The sequence below is a fragment of the Candoia aspera genome, chromosome 10 (genome assembly GCF_035149785.1).
Source record: "Candoia aspera isolate rCanAsp1 chromosome 10, rCanAsp1.hap2, whole genome shotgun sequence".
Taxonomy (NCBI): Eukaryota; Metazoa; Chordata; class Lepidosauria; order Squamata; family Boidae; genus Candoia; species Candoia aspera.
Genome location: NC_086162.1, coordinates 11,000,417 through 11,019,916, shown reverse-complemented (window position 1 = coordinate 11,019,916; position 19,500 = coordinate 11,000,417). Strand labels below are relative to the sequence as shown.

Sequence of the window (19,500 nt, the reverse complement as noted above, 5' to 3'; positions counted from 1 at the left end):
ATTATGGGAGGTCAACATACCACAGAAATAGTCTGACACTGACAGAGGAGGGGTAGATGGATGAAGGACTCTTGCAGATCCCTTTAGGAGGCTGATCCTGTCCCGCATTGGTACTGGCATCCCAAAGCCTCTATGTGAGCTTGTTGTCTACATCACCTCGTCAGGCTTCTCCATGACTTTTAGGGATGGATAACCTTATTTCAAGGGAGGACCACTTTCTGAGGTAGGGTCTGCAACTCATTCCTGGAAGGCTATGAAGTCAAGTCACTGGAAGGCATGGTCAAATTTGGGGGACTTCATTTTGTATTTCTGGTGAAGGATGGAAGTTAGGATATCTATGGGGGAGGGGAGTCAAAAAGGTCAAGATGGTGATTGTGCAATCTAAGCCCTGCTCCTTTTTTACATGTACTGAAGGTGCAATACTCATAAAAAAGGGGGCAGGGCTTTGAGAGTCACAGCCACCTGCTTGACGTTTCGACCAACCCCTTGGACACCTCTTGTGGGAACAGGAAGCCCTTAAGAAGCAAACCACTTTCCCATACAGTATGTGCTTGTAATGAGCTCCCAGCTCAGATTCCCCATTCCTCCAGATAGCATGGGCATCTTATTCCAGCACAATATAGTGACTGCTTCATTAAACTCTTTCTAAGCAGCGATTCAGACACACTATGTCATGTTGCTGCTTTACTGCATTAGTCTTCAATAGGTGGATTGAGAACTACTTCTCTGCCCTGCGAATGGCAGCCTGGCCACAACTGTGCTTTTGGGCTTCCCTTGAGATTGTTTGGAGGTGGCCTTACTTGACCTGTTGCCCTCTAAGTCCATCTTTCTTCATTTCCTAGCCAACGTGTCTAGCCCACTTGAAAGGCAGAAGGTTGTGAAACATCATCCAATGAGAACTGATGAGGAAAGGAGGGGGAAAGAGGGACAATTAGAAAACAAAATCAAATAAAACCTGGCTTCCATGTTACAGATGGGAACGGAGAACTCCAAGGACAATGACTTTGGGGGTTTTAAAGAAAGGGGTTTCCAATGGGCCATTCCCTTCTTTCTAATTTACAATGGTGGGAGCGGGGAAGTTGGGGAGAAGGGAAAGAGAGTTATAGTGCCAGAGCAAGCAATTGTGTAACGGACATTTCTTCCTGTGCCTTTGGGCAGAAAAGCTGCTATATGGGAAGCTGCAGACTGCCATCATTACATAAGAGAACATGTGTCCAGACATCTGTGACCTACATAATGTTAAACTAGTGCTTAGAACGAAGACTGGGGATTTGGGAGAATATTCTTTTTCCATTAGAACAATGCATTAACGGGGAAAAAAAAAGAATGTAAGGTTGGGTGGCTGTATATTTCTCCTCCTATAAGGAGTAATAAACACTCCCATGGGGAACCTATCAGGACAACCACATCCTAGGTCAGCTATGATCCAATTGGTCCAGCCATGCCAAAGATTTTTCCAAAACTTATGCAGAGGTTTCTATCGCCAGTGATCGGCTACTTTTCAGTAGGAACTGCTGGGGATCAATCTGTCTCCTTTGCAGGCAAAGCAATTGCTTTCTCATTGAAGTTATGATTCCTTCCTAAACACTTTCATGCAGGATCTTCTGTGATACCTTTCCATCTCAGGTTCCTACTAAACACGTCAAGATTCCCAAGAATCTACAGCCACATCTGTTCAGCTCACTTACTGCACCTAATGTCAGTAATATTGAGATGAAGCATTTTGCACCTGTTTTGCAGTAAGGGGTCTCTACCCCCTACACAAAATCTGTTTTAAATATTCTGTGTCACTTGGGGATAGCTGTTTGGCACCTCTCAAAAGTTAATGTCCTTTGTTCCAGGCTGGATTCATGTACCTAAGAATTGCAGTTGTTAAAAGCTATTTTTAAAATAGATTTTCTAGCTTATGTGAGTACAAAGTAATGTTTGAAATGCCTAATAAAATATTTGAAAGCAGAGGCTACCACCAGGGATTCTCTGTCTTGTATAATTCCTTGCCTATCTCAATTCATGACTCACAAAAAAAGAATGATGTCTAATAAAACAAGAAATGTTTATGAGAAGAAGGGTTATGTAATTTTGCATGCTTTATACAGGGTGCTGGGTTCTGTTGTACAGCTAAATGCTAAATATTTTACTCGGAGCAAAAGCTACGTGCAGTGGAAAACTGGAACGCCATTGTTTTCTGAGTTCACGCCAAACTACGTTCTAAAAACAAAAATCAAGAGCAAATGATGTTTTGAGTGTTACATTCCAAGAGCTCCATTTTGCATTAATCTGACAACTGCAGTATAAACACCAGCATTTAGAGCATGCTATAATTGCCTGTTTGGCCCCCAACCCCACAACAGGGAACATGCCCAGTAAAATCTGCGTAGATCATACCCAGCATTTGTACATGGCTGGTCAAATCTGTAGCCTTAAGACTGCATCCTACTGAAAAAGAAAACAATGTTTTGCTTCAAACTTGATTCTTGATTACTTTATAGTCATAGCTTTCTGGGGAGCATTACAGGAGGGGTTTGCTAACTGCCTTCTTTTTGCAGTATCTTGCTGAATTCTCAGACTGGCCAGCAACCCTGGGGTTTCCTGGTGGATTTCTCTCCAAGTACTAACCAGGTCAAACCCTTAGCTGTTCGAGAACAACCAAGCTTCGGTGCTACCACCTAGCTGGGTGCCTCATGCTGCCCTGTTCTTAATGTTATGTGGTCTGTTAATTTACTTCTACATTTCCTCTGCAGGAGATCAGATTAAGCTCCCGTCTCTTGTAATGAGAGCTTTGTAAAACAGAATGGAGATCCCCAAATACGCTTTGGCCTGCCCCCTCCCACTGCTTGTTTCAGCCTTACTTCCCAGGCAGCCTCTAATAGATTAATTCTCATTTGGTTAAAAAAAAGAGGGGGGGCTTGTTATAGGTCAGTGTGCAGCAGCCTTCAAGGGAAAAGCTGTGCTCATAAATTGGGTTCCTGCAAATGCCAGATAAAGAAATTTACATAGATTTGTCTTAGCATGTTGTGTCATCGTGGTAAGCCATAAAGGGTTGGTTTGGGCATAGCATGTTATGTGAATATAATTGTGCACTCTTAACCCACATTTAGGGTTACAAAATCTCACCCAAGGATCTCATGCAAGATTTTGATGTATTCATCTGAGAGCATTGTGATTTTGCAAGATAAGGCCATTTTCAATTTTATTTATCCATTCACTCAATTTAAGGGGGTTGCAAGTAGCATTTGGTGGTAGGGGTGGGCAAAAGATGCCCTCATAGGTACCACATTGCTAATCCTTTTAAAGGTTTCCCTTGACATTAAGTCCAGTTGTGTCCCACGCTGCTCATCTCCATTTCAAAGCCGAAGAGCCAGCGTTTGTCCGTAGACACTTCCGTGGTCATGTGGCCGGCATGACTACACGGAACGCCATTACCTGCCCGCCAAAGCGGTGCCTATTAATCTTCTCACATTTGCATGTTTTTGAACTGCTAGGTTGGCAGGAGCTGGGACTAGCAACGGGAGCTCACCCCGTCACGCGGATTCGAACCAACCTTCCGATCGGCAAGCTCAGCAGCTCAGCGGTTTAACCCGCAGCGCCACCGCGTCCCAGCTAATCCTTAAATCAATCTTAATACTCACTGTGGTGTGTTTGGTTGTTTCGACTATCAATAACAATGACCTTCATCTCTGAAATAACATCTCCTAACCATGAGGACTAGGAAATTTAAAAATGCAGAACCTTAGGAGTATAGAGGGGGATAACAGAATTCATCATTGGAAGCAATAACCAAAATTCAATTTAGCACTGTCTCTATCACAGTGGAAGGAGCCTGCAGTGATGATTAAAAACATTTCTTTCATCTTCCCAAGCAAAAGCCTTTAGCGCTGCTGATTCAGAGCTAATTATATGCCTGAGTCAGCAGATGTCAACAACTAAATGCACATCCTGGGATATGTTTGACTAATGTATCAAGGGATTAATTCTATTCCCAGTGTGCTGCTTAGATCATCTAAATATTCTAATGGAACAATTTCCCCGTTCAATAGAAATGTGAGATGTGATCTAAACTATAATCTGGTTTGTTTTTGGCTTAGCTTGATGTGCAAATCCATTCCTTTGGCTTTGTGTCATTTGAAAACCATCTTAGTGCTCAACATGCCACACTAGAAAATAGTCTGTATTTATTAACAGCCATTGCAATACAACAAGCACAAGAATTGTTGACAAGATTGCAAGGATATTTCCACATGGCCTAGAATAGGAATGAAAAGAATATCCTGGGGAAAGGGAGGATGCTTCAGATGTGTGGAATCTTTCCTTGGATGCTGTTAGCTCTTTGATGTAGGACTGGTTAAGAAGCAGAGAATTCATGGAATCTTGAAAGCCTGTCCAAGTATTTCTCTGTCTTACACCAAACAAAATCAAGGTGGGGCTGAGTTTCTTCTCATCCTTTCTTCAGTTTCTGAAGTTTTAATCTCCAAGTCCCTCCTTAATGGTTTGCTCATTAATGGCACTCTCATACCTGGCACAAAATCAGTTCTAAATTTCTTTACAAATCCCAAGATTTTACCAGTTGTAAAATCAAGGCAGTGGAAGCTGGATATGAAATGCTGACTGAAAAATACAGACAATTATTTAGTGCAACTCTTAAGCCACAGGCTGGGATGACCTGCCCAGAGAAAGCTTCGTGTGAGTCAGTTATGGATGACAAATTTAATACAACTCTCAAATTTATCAGTAGACTACAGAACTACTTTATAAAGGGCAAGTTTAGCCATGGCAGATCACATCCCACATCTTGGAAAATATACTTGCTATTATTAAACCATTTGGAGTCAGGAAATCTTCTCAATATATTAAAAATGTACAAGTACATCCCAGAATATATCTTCCCTGCTCCTGGTTGGCATTGCATATCTCCTCTTCGTAAAAGAAATTTCAAAATACATTCTCCAAATGCTTCATTTCCACAAAACTTAGAACATGGATTTGGGTAGAAAGTGTTCCAAGAACAAATCATATAGAATTACCAAGTTGAGAAAGTTACATAAATTAAAACAAAATTTCCTTTTGGCAGAAAAAGATTTTTGTGTAGGTGAAGGGTGATCAAAGGGTGCAACTGGTAACAACAACACTGTTGAACAAGACACAAGAAAGATTCAAAACAAGAAGACTTGCATTGCTTGTATGATTAAATTATAGCCTACTGACCCCAAAATTTGCTCACATATCCTATACTCCTTATCTCTAGCCATGATATGCTGTGTCTTGTTGAATTATTTCCAGGAGGGGATCTCATTTACTCCCTACTTCCAAATAAACTTTGCATTGTCTCCAGTTTCAAAGATTGGAGTGGAAACTAGGATCTAACTAATTTACTAGAACAATGGTTTTAGTAAGTCATGGAGAGAAGCAACAAAGGGAGATGTGCAAGAGAACATGTTTTGCACACACATGCACCAACACATAGCTCTACAGAAAAGGTGGGTAACCTGTGGTCCCAAGGCTACACGGAACTCCAAGTATCTCAGTTTGCCTGCTTCTGCATTTGATTACAACACTGAATTTGGAAGATGTGATGGACAGTATAAAAGAGCAGGCTGTTGAGGAAGAATTGCAGGTGCTGTGCTGCTTCCCTCCCCTCCTATTTGGGCCTTCCCCCCAGCATCAGCATGGCAGAGTTGCTTATAAAAGGTGCAAACTTGAAACAGGTGGCAGAGGAGAGGTGTGTTTTGGAAGCTCTGCAGCAGCAACAGAGAAAGCAGCCAAATAAGTTTTCTCTTCACAGAGACCGAAAGGTCCAGAGGAAAAAGAAGAGAGGCAAAGTCAAACCAAGCACAATGTTGGGAAGGTGCAAGCACTTTACATGCTGCCCATTAATAAAGAAGAAAAACAGAAGAAATCCCAGAGAGAAAGAAGGTTTAAAGACTGACCAGGGTCTGTAAGGGTAAAACACTTCTCTATACTAGTAACAGTAGAAAAGTAACAGTAATAGTACACCTGTGATAGTAGTAGAAAAGTAATAGTATAGAATAATATAGAGTGTAGTATAGTAAGATTATAACATTGTATAGTATCATTAGTAATAAAGTATAGGATGAGATAATAGCTATAGAAAACACTCACATATATATATATTTGTAAGTTTCACTTTCAGAATAAAACACCTCCCCAACCCTTATAGAGTGATATAAAAAACCACCTCTCCAGAGTCCAGTGCTTTGGTGCCTCTTTTGAGCCCGAGTCAATCGAATTGGGTTTGGTTTGAAAAGAACGTGTGACCAACAGCATGCTTCCCCTGCACCCCAGAAACAGGAAACACACAAAACTGTACTATTAACTTAAAAATGAGCTTAAGACAAAACCAAATCAAACTAAAATTTCACTGAATTCCTTGGGGAAAATATCCTTCAACACATTCAAATCAGACCCCCAAAGCAAAATAGGCAAGGATTAGCCATCAGATTGTCAGCTCATTTATTAAGTGGGCTCATTGGAACAGTGGAAGTTTCCAAGCAAAAAGCTGAAAATCCATGGTAACGTTTAAGACCATTGTAAGAGAATCAATTAAATACATAGCAAGTTCACCTGAGCAGCAAGTCTCCTGCCTCTGACCTGCTGCTGAACTCTAATCCATGCCAAACAGGATGGGGGTAAAATTCTTTTTTCCATCCAAGAAGGTTCATCTTTCTCCTCTGCATACACGTTTCAGTGGTTATTAATACTCCAATCCTACTGCCATGAATTAGCACCAGTTTAAAGATACCATGCTCCAAACCACCTAGCTATACCAATGCCTTCACTATCTTAGTCATCTCCAGATTTTTCAGATGGGAAAGAAGTCTTTGCGTCTTAGCTGGATTCATCCATCTCATCAAGCGGTTGTGTGTGGACTTCAATTTTCTTGGGAGGAATGTAGGACCCCATTCCTGCAGCTCTCTCAGCTTCCTCCTGGGTGTAGGGTTCCTCACTCAGCTGTTTCAGTCTTTCAAAAAAACCACAAACAAATCCAAAAGGTTTGCAAATGCTGATATTCCAGTTCAGTTTTTCTCAACTTTTTGACCCTTGAAATATTTTTCAGGCCTCGGGGACCCCCTGCACATTCAGACTCAAATACAGGCCAGAAGTTACAAAATTATTATATTTGTTTCATGGGTAGGCCTGTGTGTGTGTGTGTGTATCTATACGTACAGTGTTCTTAAACTAAAGAATGAAACTTGCCTCTTTAATGTGAAGTTGCCTGAATTTGAAATATTTTTTAAAATAAATCGTGATCTCCCAGGGAACACCTAGTGACCTCCCGCAGAACCCGAAGGTGCCACGGAACCCTGGTTGAGAAACCCTCTTCCAGTTGATGAAGAACACAAAGCCTTAACAGAAGTCCATCTTCTTTGCCACTGACAGACATTTCAACTATATATTTGCTATATAAATGTGATAGATGATAGATATAGGCCATTCAGAAGGAACAGTTCCAGTTCAGGAAAATGGACTGATACCAGGGTAGAATATTGCCCATGCTGCTTTCCCACCACATTTATATAAAATAAACATTACCTTTTTTTGTGAACTTTTGATCTGAAGTGATCCTTCATGCTTTTTAAGTCAATAAAGTATCGCCTAAGGAAAGAGAAGAAAAAAGAAGCACGCTGTAAGTTGGTGGAGAGTCTGTTGGGCTAGGTGCAGGGAAAGCAGGATTCTAGTCTTATTTTAGGCGCAAAGTCAGTGCATGACTTTGGGCCAGCCCCTCTCTCAGCTGCAGGAAGAAGGCAAGGGGGAGGCACTTTTGAAAACTGCATGGAGTTGCCAAGTCAAGGCCGGCTTGAAGGCAACCAAAGGAGCCCTTCCACGCACGCGCAGTAAATAAGACCAGCCCCTCTCCCCCGCCTGTCTCTCTTGACGCACGCGCAATGCAGGCAGTAGTGCTGAGCGTTGCCAGGCAGGTCGGGATCCGGCTCTTGGCGCAGCAGGTTCGCCGCGTTCTCGGGCAACATATCCTGGTGGATCTGATCCAGGTCTCGCCGCCGCCGCTTCGTTTTCCATTGGCGGGCCAAGGAATGCGTCTTATGCGAGCCAGTCCGACGGGAGCTCCTGGGAGCCATATTCCGATTCCGAACCTCGCCGGAGAGAAAGAGAAAGGAAGCTAACTTCCACTTCCTTTAGGCGCCTGTGACGTCATCTCTCGGCGCCACCCTTTGGGCGTTTTCAAAATGATTTGAATATGGATGAGATGAAGGTCAGTCGTGATCTTGATGAAACGACCGATGGGAGCACCAAAGAAGCATAACTTCTATGAATATATCACTCGATATTTTACATACATACATACATGTATATCCAAGTTTCCACAATTTATCTGAATGTAATGTAATAGCTGGAAAAATAAATGCAGACCTAATTTAAAGGACGTAAACCAACCCAGTGTTTTTGAAACTCCACGACTCTAAGATGTGTGGGCTTCAACAATCAGAAATCCCCAGCCAGCATGGCAGTCTGGGGAATTCTTGGAGTTGAAGTCCACACATCTTAAAGTCAGAGTTAAAAAACACTGAACTATCCTAACATACTTCAAATGTTAATGGTGCACCTCAACTCAGAAAGTCTCATTAACAAAGGTACAAAGCTTTGCAGCTTACAATAACCAAATCCAGGGAAAAGCAGTTGTAGCTGATCAACAAACAAGCTACGTGACCTGAAATTCATTAAAGGAATCAAACCAAGCATATTTATTTATTTGTTCGATTTATTGCATGCACTGTATTTCTGCTACAGAATGACATTCAAAGCTGCTGGCAACTAAATAATAAATTTAATTAACATAGTCCAGTAATTGCTAAAATACCATATACTTAAGTAGTTTCAATCTTACTGGTAAGTGTTATAATTGGGAATATTGATGTGATCCTAACAATAAAGGTGCCTCCTTAACTTTTGTGACTGCATCTATATGCTTTTCTTGGCAGCATCATGGAATTGGCTTTGTGTTGCCTTTTTCCAGGATATTTTAGTATGATCCTATTCTCCCAGTGCTAGAGCATTTCCATAGCACAAATATTTCCACTCCAATTTCCTCACAAAGCCGTTTGAAGCCCACCCACAATCATTCACTTTTTTAGATTCAGAATGTATGATGTGGAAAAGATCTTAAAAGTCATCTAGTCCAACCTCTTGCTCAGGGCAGTAATCCACTAAACCATCTGCCAAAGCCCCATTATTTCCAATAGGAGAAGGCAAAGAACAATATTCAACAGTCTCCTGCCCAGAGAACCATCACCAAAAATCTACTCATCTCCACTCTGACATAAGTTTCTAATTCCTCCATCCATTTTTCAGTACATATATTTGTATGCATTTCTGATCGTTTTGTGTATTCATTACATATATATCCTTCTCACCCTTTCTTCCAAGAAGCTTTCCATAACATGTATTATTCTCTCCAACCATATTTTATCATAATAATTAGATAAATAACTCAATGAAGTTGGAGTGATATATACAGCTGGTCTTAATGCCTTAAAAGTAAGTTTAAGAACTAACTGGAATTTTAACCTGGGTTTCTGCAGACTTAGGCTGGATTCACCAAGTGACATGGGTTGTTTTGACTGTTACTTGTTGAATTGGCTACAGTGGCTGAGCTTATAAATTATAGTAAGCCATAATAGTTGGCTTTCCATAAGGCCATGAAGACCTGATTATGTTCCTGGGCCAGGGGCCCCAGGTATGTTTAGGTCCCCATTTCTTGGCTGTATTTATTTATATAGCTGCCCAGAGTCACTGGTTTGAGATGGGTGGCTATATAAATTGATTGAATGAATGAATGAATAAATAAATAAATAAATAAATAAATAAAAATTAACATCTATGGCAATTGTTTACTTGGCGACCATATATATTTAAATAAATATATATGGTTGCCAAGTAAATTGCCATAGATGTTAATTTTTATTTAGTAAACAATTTAGTAAATTGTTTTAACAGTTTTATGTTTTTTATGATTGTATGCTGCCCAGAGTTACTTGTTGAGATGGGCAGCTATAGAAATCAAACAAAAGAACAAACAAAAATAACTAAATCATAGTTTGCAAATCACAATGGCTTTGTTCACAGAATAGGCTAAGCATGATGTGCAGCTTGGCCTCTTAATTCCTTTGCATGTGAGGGATTTATTGGTTGGTTGTTTTGGCAAAAAAGTTATTTTTAAACTGTTACTAGGTAAGGTTTTTTAGTTCTGCGCTGTTGGGCAGAATTAGTTCTTATAATTCTGTTGCTGTTTGTTAAAATTCTTGTTTCCTGTTGTAACACTTCTGTTATCAGCACCTGTCTATTATATATAAGGTAATGTGGGTGTAAGAACTGACACTTTGGGTCCCAGTAATGACCTGACTCATGCACAATTGAAAATGCAGAATTCAGATTTATTGAGAATGTGTACAGATCAAGAGAAAAGCTGCGACTGGAAATTCCTGCCTAAACTACCTAATTAAAACGAACAGATACCCCGTCCTCCCCCTTCTACACCTCTTCCCACCTAAGGCCAATGGTTAGCCATGCCAAGCACAGGTATCTCTGTTGGTATGACCTTGACATCTCCCCTTAGCTGAAACAAGATAGTTTCTCACTCCTTGATGTTCCCCCTCCCATCTGGTTCTTGACACGCGTTAGCTCATCATGGCAGATGGACACCATCAGAAGATTCATCATTCATCTGGTTGTGGAATCTGACAGTGGGCTTTTTAAAAAATAAAATAAAACTAATATAGTTTCAGCCTATATTTCCTGATCTGATTGCACTTCTGGATCTGCCGTCCTTTGAAAAAAAGAAGCCATCTTCCTGTGGCTTCCCAGCTCTTTATCCGTCCTTGGAATTCCACTCTAAACTTTTGAGATGAAAGTAACTGGAATGTAATTTCATTCCATTAAGAGGCTGTGCTGCAGTTCATCCCTGCTTAATGTCGGGTCACAAAAAGTGACCCTTTGACCTGATACACTTTTCTGTTTGCTGTGGGTGTGCTTTCCTGATGTCCAGCTAATCCTCTGTGAAGGAAATACACATCCCGAGGGCTCCTCATCAAAAGATTTTGTAAGCAAAGGGTGATAACCCCACTGGCCCGACCAGGTTTTATTTGGGGTCATTACATTGTATTGATCTACGTTTCTCTTGCTTTTGTGTTGATCACAGCATTCTGTCTCCTGCTCTACAACGTCCATACATATATAGATGCACACTGCCCTATGTTATAGCAGGTTACGCTTCTCTGGGAAAAGAATCTGTATGGCAAAATCTTTCATGATGATCTAACCTCAAAATTATGAGCTGTATTTCCTTTTTGGATGGCATGACTAAAAAGTCTCTTGGGAGATTTGGACCAAATGACCTTGGACCTTGCTCTTGATTCAAATCTACAACCGGACTCTACTGATTCCACCCTTTCATTAAAGTAATAATGAAAAACAGGTCATCATCTCCATGATATACAAAAGAAAGAAAATCAAATTGTAGGCCAAAAAATACAAGATTTTTCCTTCTTAGCAATCAATAAACCTTAGGTATTGAGATAATCCAAATATTATAAATAACATTATTATATCACATCTTGAAGTTTTGACACCACAAGCTCTTTTGGGGAGTGAACTTAAAAGCCATTTGTTATTAATAGATTTGTGTGAGCACTCAAGTCTAGTAGCATTTTATGCCCCACTTTTCCATCTAGTCAATATCTTGCCATGGGTTAACTAGGCTGAGTGTATATACCTATGGCAGAAGTGGACAGCTTTCTGAAGCTGGAGTACTGCACACACACATGTGCACATGTGCACACACATACTTTGGGCTCCAGTGGATGACATATGTGTGGCAGTATGTAATGATGTTGCCAGATGGGGTAGGGCACAGGTTTTGGGGAGTTTGGGAGGTGGTCCCTTCTCACATGTCAATTCATTAGAAAATTAATAGTTATCTCCCCTCTCCCCATCTCCAAAGAGAACTTCTCAGTGCCATGATTTCCAGTGTTGTTCCAGTTGATCTCTGAGTCACAGTCACCCTCACTAAATGTTGGGTGAGTAGAGGAAGTGAGTGGGCAAGTTAATCCCAAGTTTGAGTTTGGACAACATGCGCTTAAGAACTCTTGGATCTAAACAGGCTTCCCAACATGACTCAGCTTTGGGAGGGGCCCGTGTCTGATCTATATTGGCTGTGTGAAGCATAGCACAAATGGGTCTGTGGAATTAGGATGTGGCTGTCAGCACAAGACAAAGGAACAGCGGCCTGTTCATTAGCTACTTGTGATCATGTTGCTGCACCAGGCTGCGAAATAATAAGACATTTACTGACATGTAAAGGCAGTGGACAGGCATCTGTCATTAGCTAAGGGGAGAAGGGCCCCAGTTGAAGCAAGTTCGGTGATGGAAAGAGAACACCTCCCTGCCTTCTCTCCAACAGTTAGAGCATAATCTGGAATGTGACAGACCAGCAAACTTCCTTGCAGGTTTTAAGACACAGTTTGGACATTTGGCAGAGTGAGAGGGGAGATTGGCATGCTGCCTAAAGCAGAAACTAAATCCAGGAAGGAGAAGACGCCGGTCTGCAGGGCTATCGGCCCTACAAAATAATTTATCTGTCAGCGGCTATTTTGAGCCTGCTGCCAAGCTCCTACATTCCAAAGCCTGTTCTTGCAGGAGATCAGTTACAAGGTACAGACAATGGGATGTAATACAACAACTTAGGAAGGCTTTCCTTTTCAATTTCCCTGAGATTCCAAAGTGGGAGAAACATTCTGCTTGGGATTAGGGAACTTCTGGAGCCAAGTGGGACATTCTGAAGATGAGGAGGCTTTCTACACAGAAATGGTCTTTGCCCATAAGGAAAATCTTAATGGACAAGGGTAGCCAGCAAGGATCACACATTTATCAAGTGTGAGATGAAGAAGGTAACCATATTTTCGCAGAACTTATCTGGGGGTGGGATACATAAAGAAGAGAGAACCAAGGATGCTTCTGTTATTTCCAAGAGCTATCATCCATTAGTATTCTGGGTCAGCCATGTATCTAATTCTACTTCGTTCTTTGAAATGAATGCTGTATGCTTCTGAATTGTTAATGAAGACACCAGATCTAAGGAGGAGGCAGCCAGAAACAGGTGTGAAGTAGCAGGACACACTAGTTTCTATCTGAGCTACTAGTATCCTGCCAAGCCACCAAAGCAGCTGCGTGCAGTGGCACAATGGCCACTGGAACTTAATTGCTTAGAGCTCGACGTAGAAACTGAAGAGGGAACTGCAAAGCTTAAAGGTTCACTTGCTGGGACCCTCTTGCATCTGGAGAAACTGAGACCACAGAAGCTGAACTGGCTGGTGCAACAATGACTCAGGGATTCTGGAAAGTCTACAAGGCAAAAGTACTGCAAGCCCTTGGTGGAGAATTTCAGGAAGAAGATCTCCAAAATGAGGTAGAGCAATCCATGATCAGGGCTCTTCCTTTCCTTTGGTCATTGAACATGGGGTTCACCAGCTTTCCCCACCCATTCCAGATGGATGGACTTCAACTCCCAGTATTTTTCAGCCAGCCTAGCCATTGGTGAATATTCTGGGGGTTAAAGGCCACACATCTAGAATGTAATGGGGAAGATCTCAGATATGTGCTACTTTCTATTTTACGGGAAATAATTCTTTAGTCTGGAATAGGAACAGACAATGTGATATCTGTGACTACATATCAATGATCTACTAACATTCAAACTCTTGCAACTTTTAAATAAATAAATAAATAAATAAATAAGGGGCGGAAGGCATGCTGTAAAACAGTATCACCCTGCAGCATCATCTTTGCATTCAAAACTGCCTTGGAGTAGACCACAGTTATAGTAGGTCTCAGAGGCATTTTGAAGAACAGCAATGGGAGGTTGCCACCCAATTGTTTCTTTCAAAATGAGCCTGTTTGACCAGAAAAAAAAGACCATGATAAGCTGAGATGGTATGGAATGTCCTGAGATAGGATGCTAAAAGTGGTAGTAAAGAACAAATAATCAATTTGTCCTGTGATCAGTTGGTTACTTCTGACTAGTGATCCTCAATATGGCCGCATTTTCTGAATGGGCAATCTTTCCATGATATCCAGCATGTGAGCATGCCCACTGCACGATACCAGAACCAAAAGTTTCCCCAACCCTAAATGAAAATGCAGTTATATCCCTGGATTTAAGTAATCTTAGTTGACTGATTGAATCAGTTTTTGTTCATCTACAGATCTGTTTGAGCCTGAACTAATTTGCCTGTGATGCAGGAAAGAAACAGCATGCTTTTCCCCCCTTAGATAAGAGATGTATTGGAAACATAACTTCAGTAAATTTGTTATCCGTCCCAACCTGGAATGAAGCTGCTCCATTCTATCCAATAATAATAGTGGGACCGACTTTGCAGATCATTAAATAAAATTGGGGCTGGGGAGGGGAGATGTTGAAAGATGTTTTGCAGCACTTCATTTCAAAATGGAGTGAGACAGCTCAGCTGTCTTTCTTCTGCTCTTTCTACTGAATGGAACCACAGATTCCTGTAGAAACAAAGGCCACTGTTGCCCACTCTTGCACTAACAGTTCCAACAAGGTGATGCTTTATTTTAGACAGAGAATCCTGAACTGGTGGAAACTACAGACTCCATACTGCTGACAGAGGAGGGACTGAACCCTGTTTCTCAGTTGGCTCGGCGGGTAAGAAAAATCACTATTCCCATCCAGAGCTAAAGTCTCTTTTAGACATCTGAAGCTGCTGTTACATTAGAGGAAAAATGCCTGTGCAAACTTTGAGCTCCAAACGAAAAGCAACCCATTAATAAGTGTGTGATAATGCTAGAATAAAATGGCTGGCTCAGCCTTTTAGGGACATTTGAGTGGGAGGGAAGGGAATTAGTGAACTCCAGGATAATCAGCAACAATAATACATGGATTTCTTTCCAGAATCAATGGGCATGGTTTTCAAAAAGGGAGTGCAGCAATATTTGTGGCCCCAAATTGTGAATGAAAAGTTGCTAGTTGGGCCAATAGGAAGTAGCCTTCCTGTGGTGTGAAAATATGTAGGTATGCATTACAGGTTGAGTGCACAGCTCTAGACGAAGGAAGTGAGATGTGAGGAAAAATTAAGTGAAAATGTAGTTTTCTTCAAAGTGACAGGTAATTTATACTAGCATAAAGGACATTGCACAGCCTCGTGTGGCGCAGAGTGGTAGGCAGCAGTATTGCAGCCGAAACTCTCCCCATGACCCGAGTTTGATCCCAGAAGAAGCTGGATTCTCGGGTAGCCAGCTCAGGTCAACTCAGCCTTCCGTCCTTCCGAGGTCGGTAAAATGAGCTCCCAGCTTGCTGGGGAAGGGGACGACTGGGGAAGGCAATGGCAAACCACCCTGCTATAGTCTGCCAAGAAAACGTCGTGAAAGCGGCGTCCCCCCAAAGGGTCAGACATGACTCGGTGTGTGCACAGGGGACCATTCACCTTTCACCCAAAGAACATTTCAGGACCATAGCCATGAAATAAAGGGATGTCTCCTACCTGAGAGAAAGAGTATCACAAATCTATACAAAATGTTGAAGGACAGAGCCATCACACTGATAACAAGGATAGATATTGCCAGGGCCATGGTCTTCCCAATTGTAACAGATGTTGTGAAAGCTAGACCATTAGAAAGGCTAAATGAAGCAAACTGGATGCCTTTGAATTGTGGTGCTGGAGAAAATTGCTGAGAAAATTGCTTGAATGGCAAGAATAATCCAGTATTTGATAAACACAGTGGAAGCACTAATAATGAAACTATTTGGGATCCATAACGCAAAAGCAAAAGTCATCACAGAAGCCCCTGATGTCTTCCAGTGACTTTGATATCACTGGAGAAGACCTTTTTTTCGAACTTGTTTTCAGAGGAAGACCATCTTGGGGGACTTTGGGGGCCATAAAAAAAAAGGGGGTGGAGAAACCACTTGTGGTCCACACCTGACCTGGAACCTATCCATCATCTCAGAGATTTTTACTCAGCCCAGAGAAGAGGACTTAAGAACAGATTCATCTCTTGCTGAGCAGTTGGGTTGAAGAGTTCTGGCACACTGTCCATTATAACTCTTGAAAGAAAAACAACCATAAAAATGCCCTTTTTGGTTTGAAAGGAAATTGCTTTGAGGGAATGGCTCTGCAGTTGGTCTGAGGAAGCCCCTTGCCATCATGTCTACCCACAACCCAATTGTCTCTTCTTCAATCTTGGTGTGTAGGTCCAGGGAGCTGGGGTCAAAGGCTGGAGGACCATGTCATCTTTGTTCAGTCAGGAGGACGAAGATCAGTTGCTGGCTCCTGAACCTTGTGCTGACCAGTAAGAGAAATCTTGCCTCTTTTCCCTAACCGTAGCTGCTGCAATTTCAAAGTGCCAATACAATCCCAAGACTTCTTAAACATATATAGTAATTTCAGCTCTCAGACTGTCTGACTAGGGCAGATATGCCTCCATAGGAATGACAGTCTGGTTCCACATTTTATCATCTTAGAGAAATCGCAGGTACACAGAATCCTCCCTTTACCCAGAATGGCTGTTCATTTTCATAGCCATAACAGGCACTTAGGGAGAAAAACTCTTCCCTCAATATCTGGATTTGATCATTAGAAATAACAATGGACAATAGAATTAATAAAAGCTATGTTGTAAGCTTAGAGTAAGAGTTTAATGTAAATGTATACTTATATCTGTAGCAAATAAAGTTGGAAGTCATTCTTTTTCTGTTTTCTCTTTCTTTCTTTTTCTTTTCTTTCTTTCCTTTTCCTTTTCCTTCACTTTTGACTTTGCTCTTTTTTCTATTTTGCTTTCTTACTTTACCTTTTTTCATTTCTTGTTAGCTTTTATCTTTGTTTCTTAAAATTTTAATAAAGTTTAACTGAAAAAAAAAAGAGAGAACTCTTCCCTCCAAACTCAGATTGCCCCCAAATTCCTGCAAAAAAACAAAAATGTCGGCCATCAATCAATTCACATTCTTGGCACTTGTTTAAGGAACATAACTACCCTGAATGTTTTATTTCCTTATTTTTTTCTGATTATGAGCTGTTCTTGGTTATGATTGGCAGAGAAAGCCATTGTTGCCAAGAGAATAAGGAAGGAAATCTACTGGGCCTTCAACTTCCTTGTATTTCTCTAGAAATAAGCTTGAGTGTTTTTTTTTTCTAGCCATACACTCCTTGCAAAGCCGCATTAATTTTAGGGAGGAGGGGTTTATTTGTTTTTTTAGAATGTGTATCCTACCTTTATTATTTTTATAAATTACTCAAGGCAGAGAACATACCTAATACGCCTTTTACATACCTAATGCCTCCTATTTTCCCCACAACAACAACCCTGTGAGGTAAGTTGGGCTGAGAGAGAGTGGCTGGCCCAAGGTCACCCAGCCAGCTTTCATGCCTAAGGCGGGACTAGAACTCTCATACCAAGCCTGATTGGCTCTTGGGCTGAGAGGGAGGGACTGGCCCAAGGGCACCCAGCCAACTTTCTTGCCTAAGGCGGGACTAGAACTCACAGACTCCTGGTTTCTAGCCTGGAGCCTTCACCACTAGACCAAACTGGCTCTTTATCCCATCTTGGCTACTAAAAGCTGACGATCTTGCATCCTTTTGCAATTACAAATATGTGAGTACAGCCAAGGAAAGCAGATAAATATGCAGAATGGATGGTGCCCATCTGGACAGAGCATCAGCCCCTGCAAGCTAACCACAAACGCTCCTTGTTCTCTCTCTTTCCCTAGCTAGAATTGGTCAGCTGTTCCTTTCAGTCTTCTGCCCTCCAGCGGGCAGATAAAATGTGACACATAGCAGTTGCATTTATTTATTGGTTTGTTTATTAAAGAAATTTATATGGCCGCCCAACTCACTCATGGTGACTCTGGGCGGCTTACAGAAATAAAACTCCAATTTTATCTCAACCTCCCACAGGCATTATTCATTCATTCATTCATTCATTCATTCATTCATTCATTCACTCACTCACATTTATTATGGTTGCTGACCTCTAATGAATGTCAACTGAACCTTCAAGCTATACTAAAGCTCTAGAAAGTATTCTCTTTGTTTTTATGATGCCCATTACCTTCCATTCATCATTTTAAAAGCTCGGACAAAATTAACAGCCAGTTAAAACCACAATGATTAAATCTATAAAAGCAAAGCGGTAACAGATATAGCAATGCAGATTTAACTGGAGGAACTGTGGAAGCAGCTAAGTTGGCACTGAAAACTCACAAGAGGCAACAACACAAGGAAAGGCCTTCCTTTACATATCATGCTATAACCATACCCACAGGTAGGTTCACAAACATGCCAAGCTCTAGATAAGGTCCAGATGGTACTCTACGGGCCTTATATTCTTTAGGGTTGTTATGTACTAATATTAATGCATTAATTTTAGGATTAACATCACATGTTTCCAGATAGTTTCCTACCTAACTTGGCAGGTGTTTTTTTTTTACTGTATGTTCCATCTATGATAGATTAGGTAAGCATCTCCTGTGAAACTAAATCAATTACTACAATCTTGTTATGGGGAAGATTAGAAGATATATTTTACATGAGAAATATTAATTTTAATTTCCATTACTTTTAGGTAGGGTTGGGAAAGGCTTCTGTTTGAAATTCTAGAGAGCCATTTCCCCTTAGAGCAAATTGAAGCTCTGACTTGGCATAAAGCAACTCCTTGTGTTTCTGTTCTTATCCTTAGAATTTGGGGGACTTATGTGAACACAATGTCCAGTGTAGCTTTAGTGCCTCTCCTTTCCTAAATTCTCTTCTCCTTTCAGCCCTCTAGCTGCAAAACCAGCAGAAGAATCACCTTCCGAGAAGAAGACCTCTGGCCTTTGGGATGTCTTTGCCACTAAGTGGCAGCAAACTTCAGCTCTGGAAAAAATGGCTGCCCAGGTGGACCCCAGGGAGCAAATAGTTGAGGGCAGTGGGGTGTCTGGGGAGATTCCAGCTGAGGAAGTCAGTGACCTTGGCCATGACAATGATCTCCGAGAGGCTGAAGGTGTAGCCTTCAAATGGAGCTTCCTAACCAAATTGGCTGAGTTGAAGAACAAGAATATTCCCAAAAGTAACTAGGACAGACACAGAAATGGAGGACTTTCAGTGAGTGACCCTTTCCTGGTAATAAAAATATATTTTATTATTTTCTAACAGCTTTCCAAAAAAAGTGCTGGGCTCAATATGAAAGACACAGTTCCAGATTTGGGTGTTGTTAATGATCATAACTTTATGAAGCCTTCTCACAGTGTGTGTCTCCAATGCCTTCATTCCATTTCTCTCCTTTTCTCCTTATAAGACAGTTCTTTAAATAACTGTAATACTAATGGACACTTTGGAAAATCTTCTTTCCCAGTGACTGTTGCCTATCAAAAAATGAGAATCTCTTTCCACATTCACCTATTTTGATGGCACCAAGAATTATTTTCTAAGAAAGCAGCTGTTGCAGAGCTGATTAATCCAAGAGTCCAATCTATGGCTATAG

General features: G+C 41.2%; 2 protein-coding genes across 2 annotated transcripts; one reads left to right on the top strand and one right to left on the bottom strand.

The window, feature by feature from the left end:
* Positions 1-6,451: 6,451 nt before the first annotated feature.
* ZNF593 (zinc finger protein 593) lies at positions 6,452-8,143 on the bottom strand. The gene is made up of 3 exons (XM_063311813.1): positions 7,897-8,143; positions 7,549-7,611; positions 6,452-6,976 (listed from the first exon to the last, which is right to left on the bottom strand). The coding sequence occupies exons 1-3, from the start codon at positions 8,091-8,093 to the stop codon at positions 6,844-6,846; spliced, it is 393 nt and encodes a 130-aa protein (XP_063167883.1). The 5' UTR covers positions 8,094-8,143; the 3' UTR covers positions 6,452-6,843.
* Positions 8,144-12,710: 4,567 nt separating this feature from the next.
* Positions 12,711-19,119, top strand: C10H1orf232 (chromosome 10 C1orf232 homolog). Its single transcript, XM_063312209.1, has 4 exons — positions 12,711-13,435; positions 14,606-14,692; positions 16,238-16,335; positions 18,797-19,119. The coding sequence occupies exons 1-4, from the start codon at positions 13,349-13,351 to the stop codon at positions 19,092-19,094; spliced, it is 570 nt and encodes a 189-aa protein (XP_063168279.1). The 5' UTR covers positions 12,711-13,348; the 3' UTR covers positions 19,095-19,119.
* Positions 19,120-19,500: the final 381 nt, after the last annotated feature.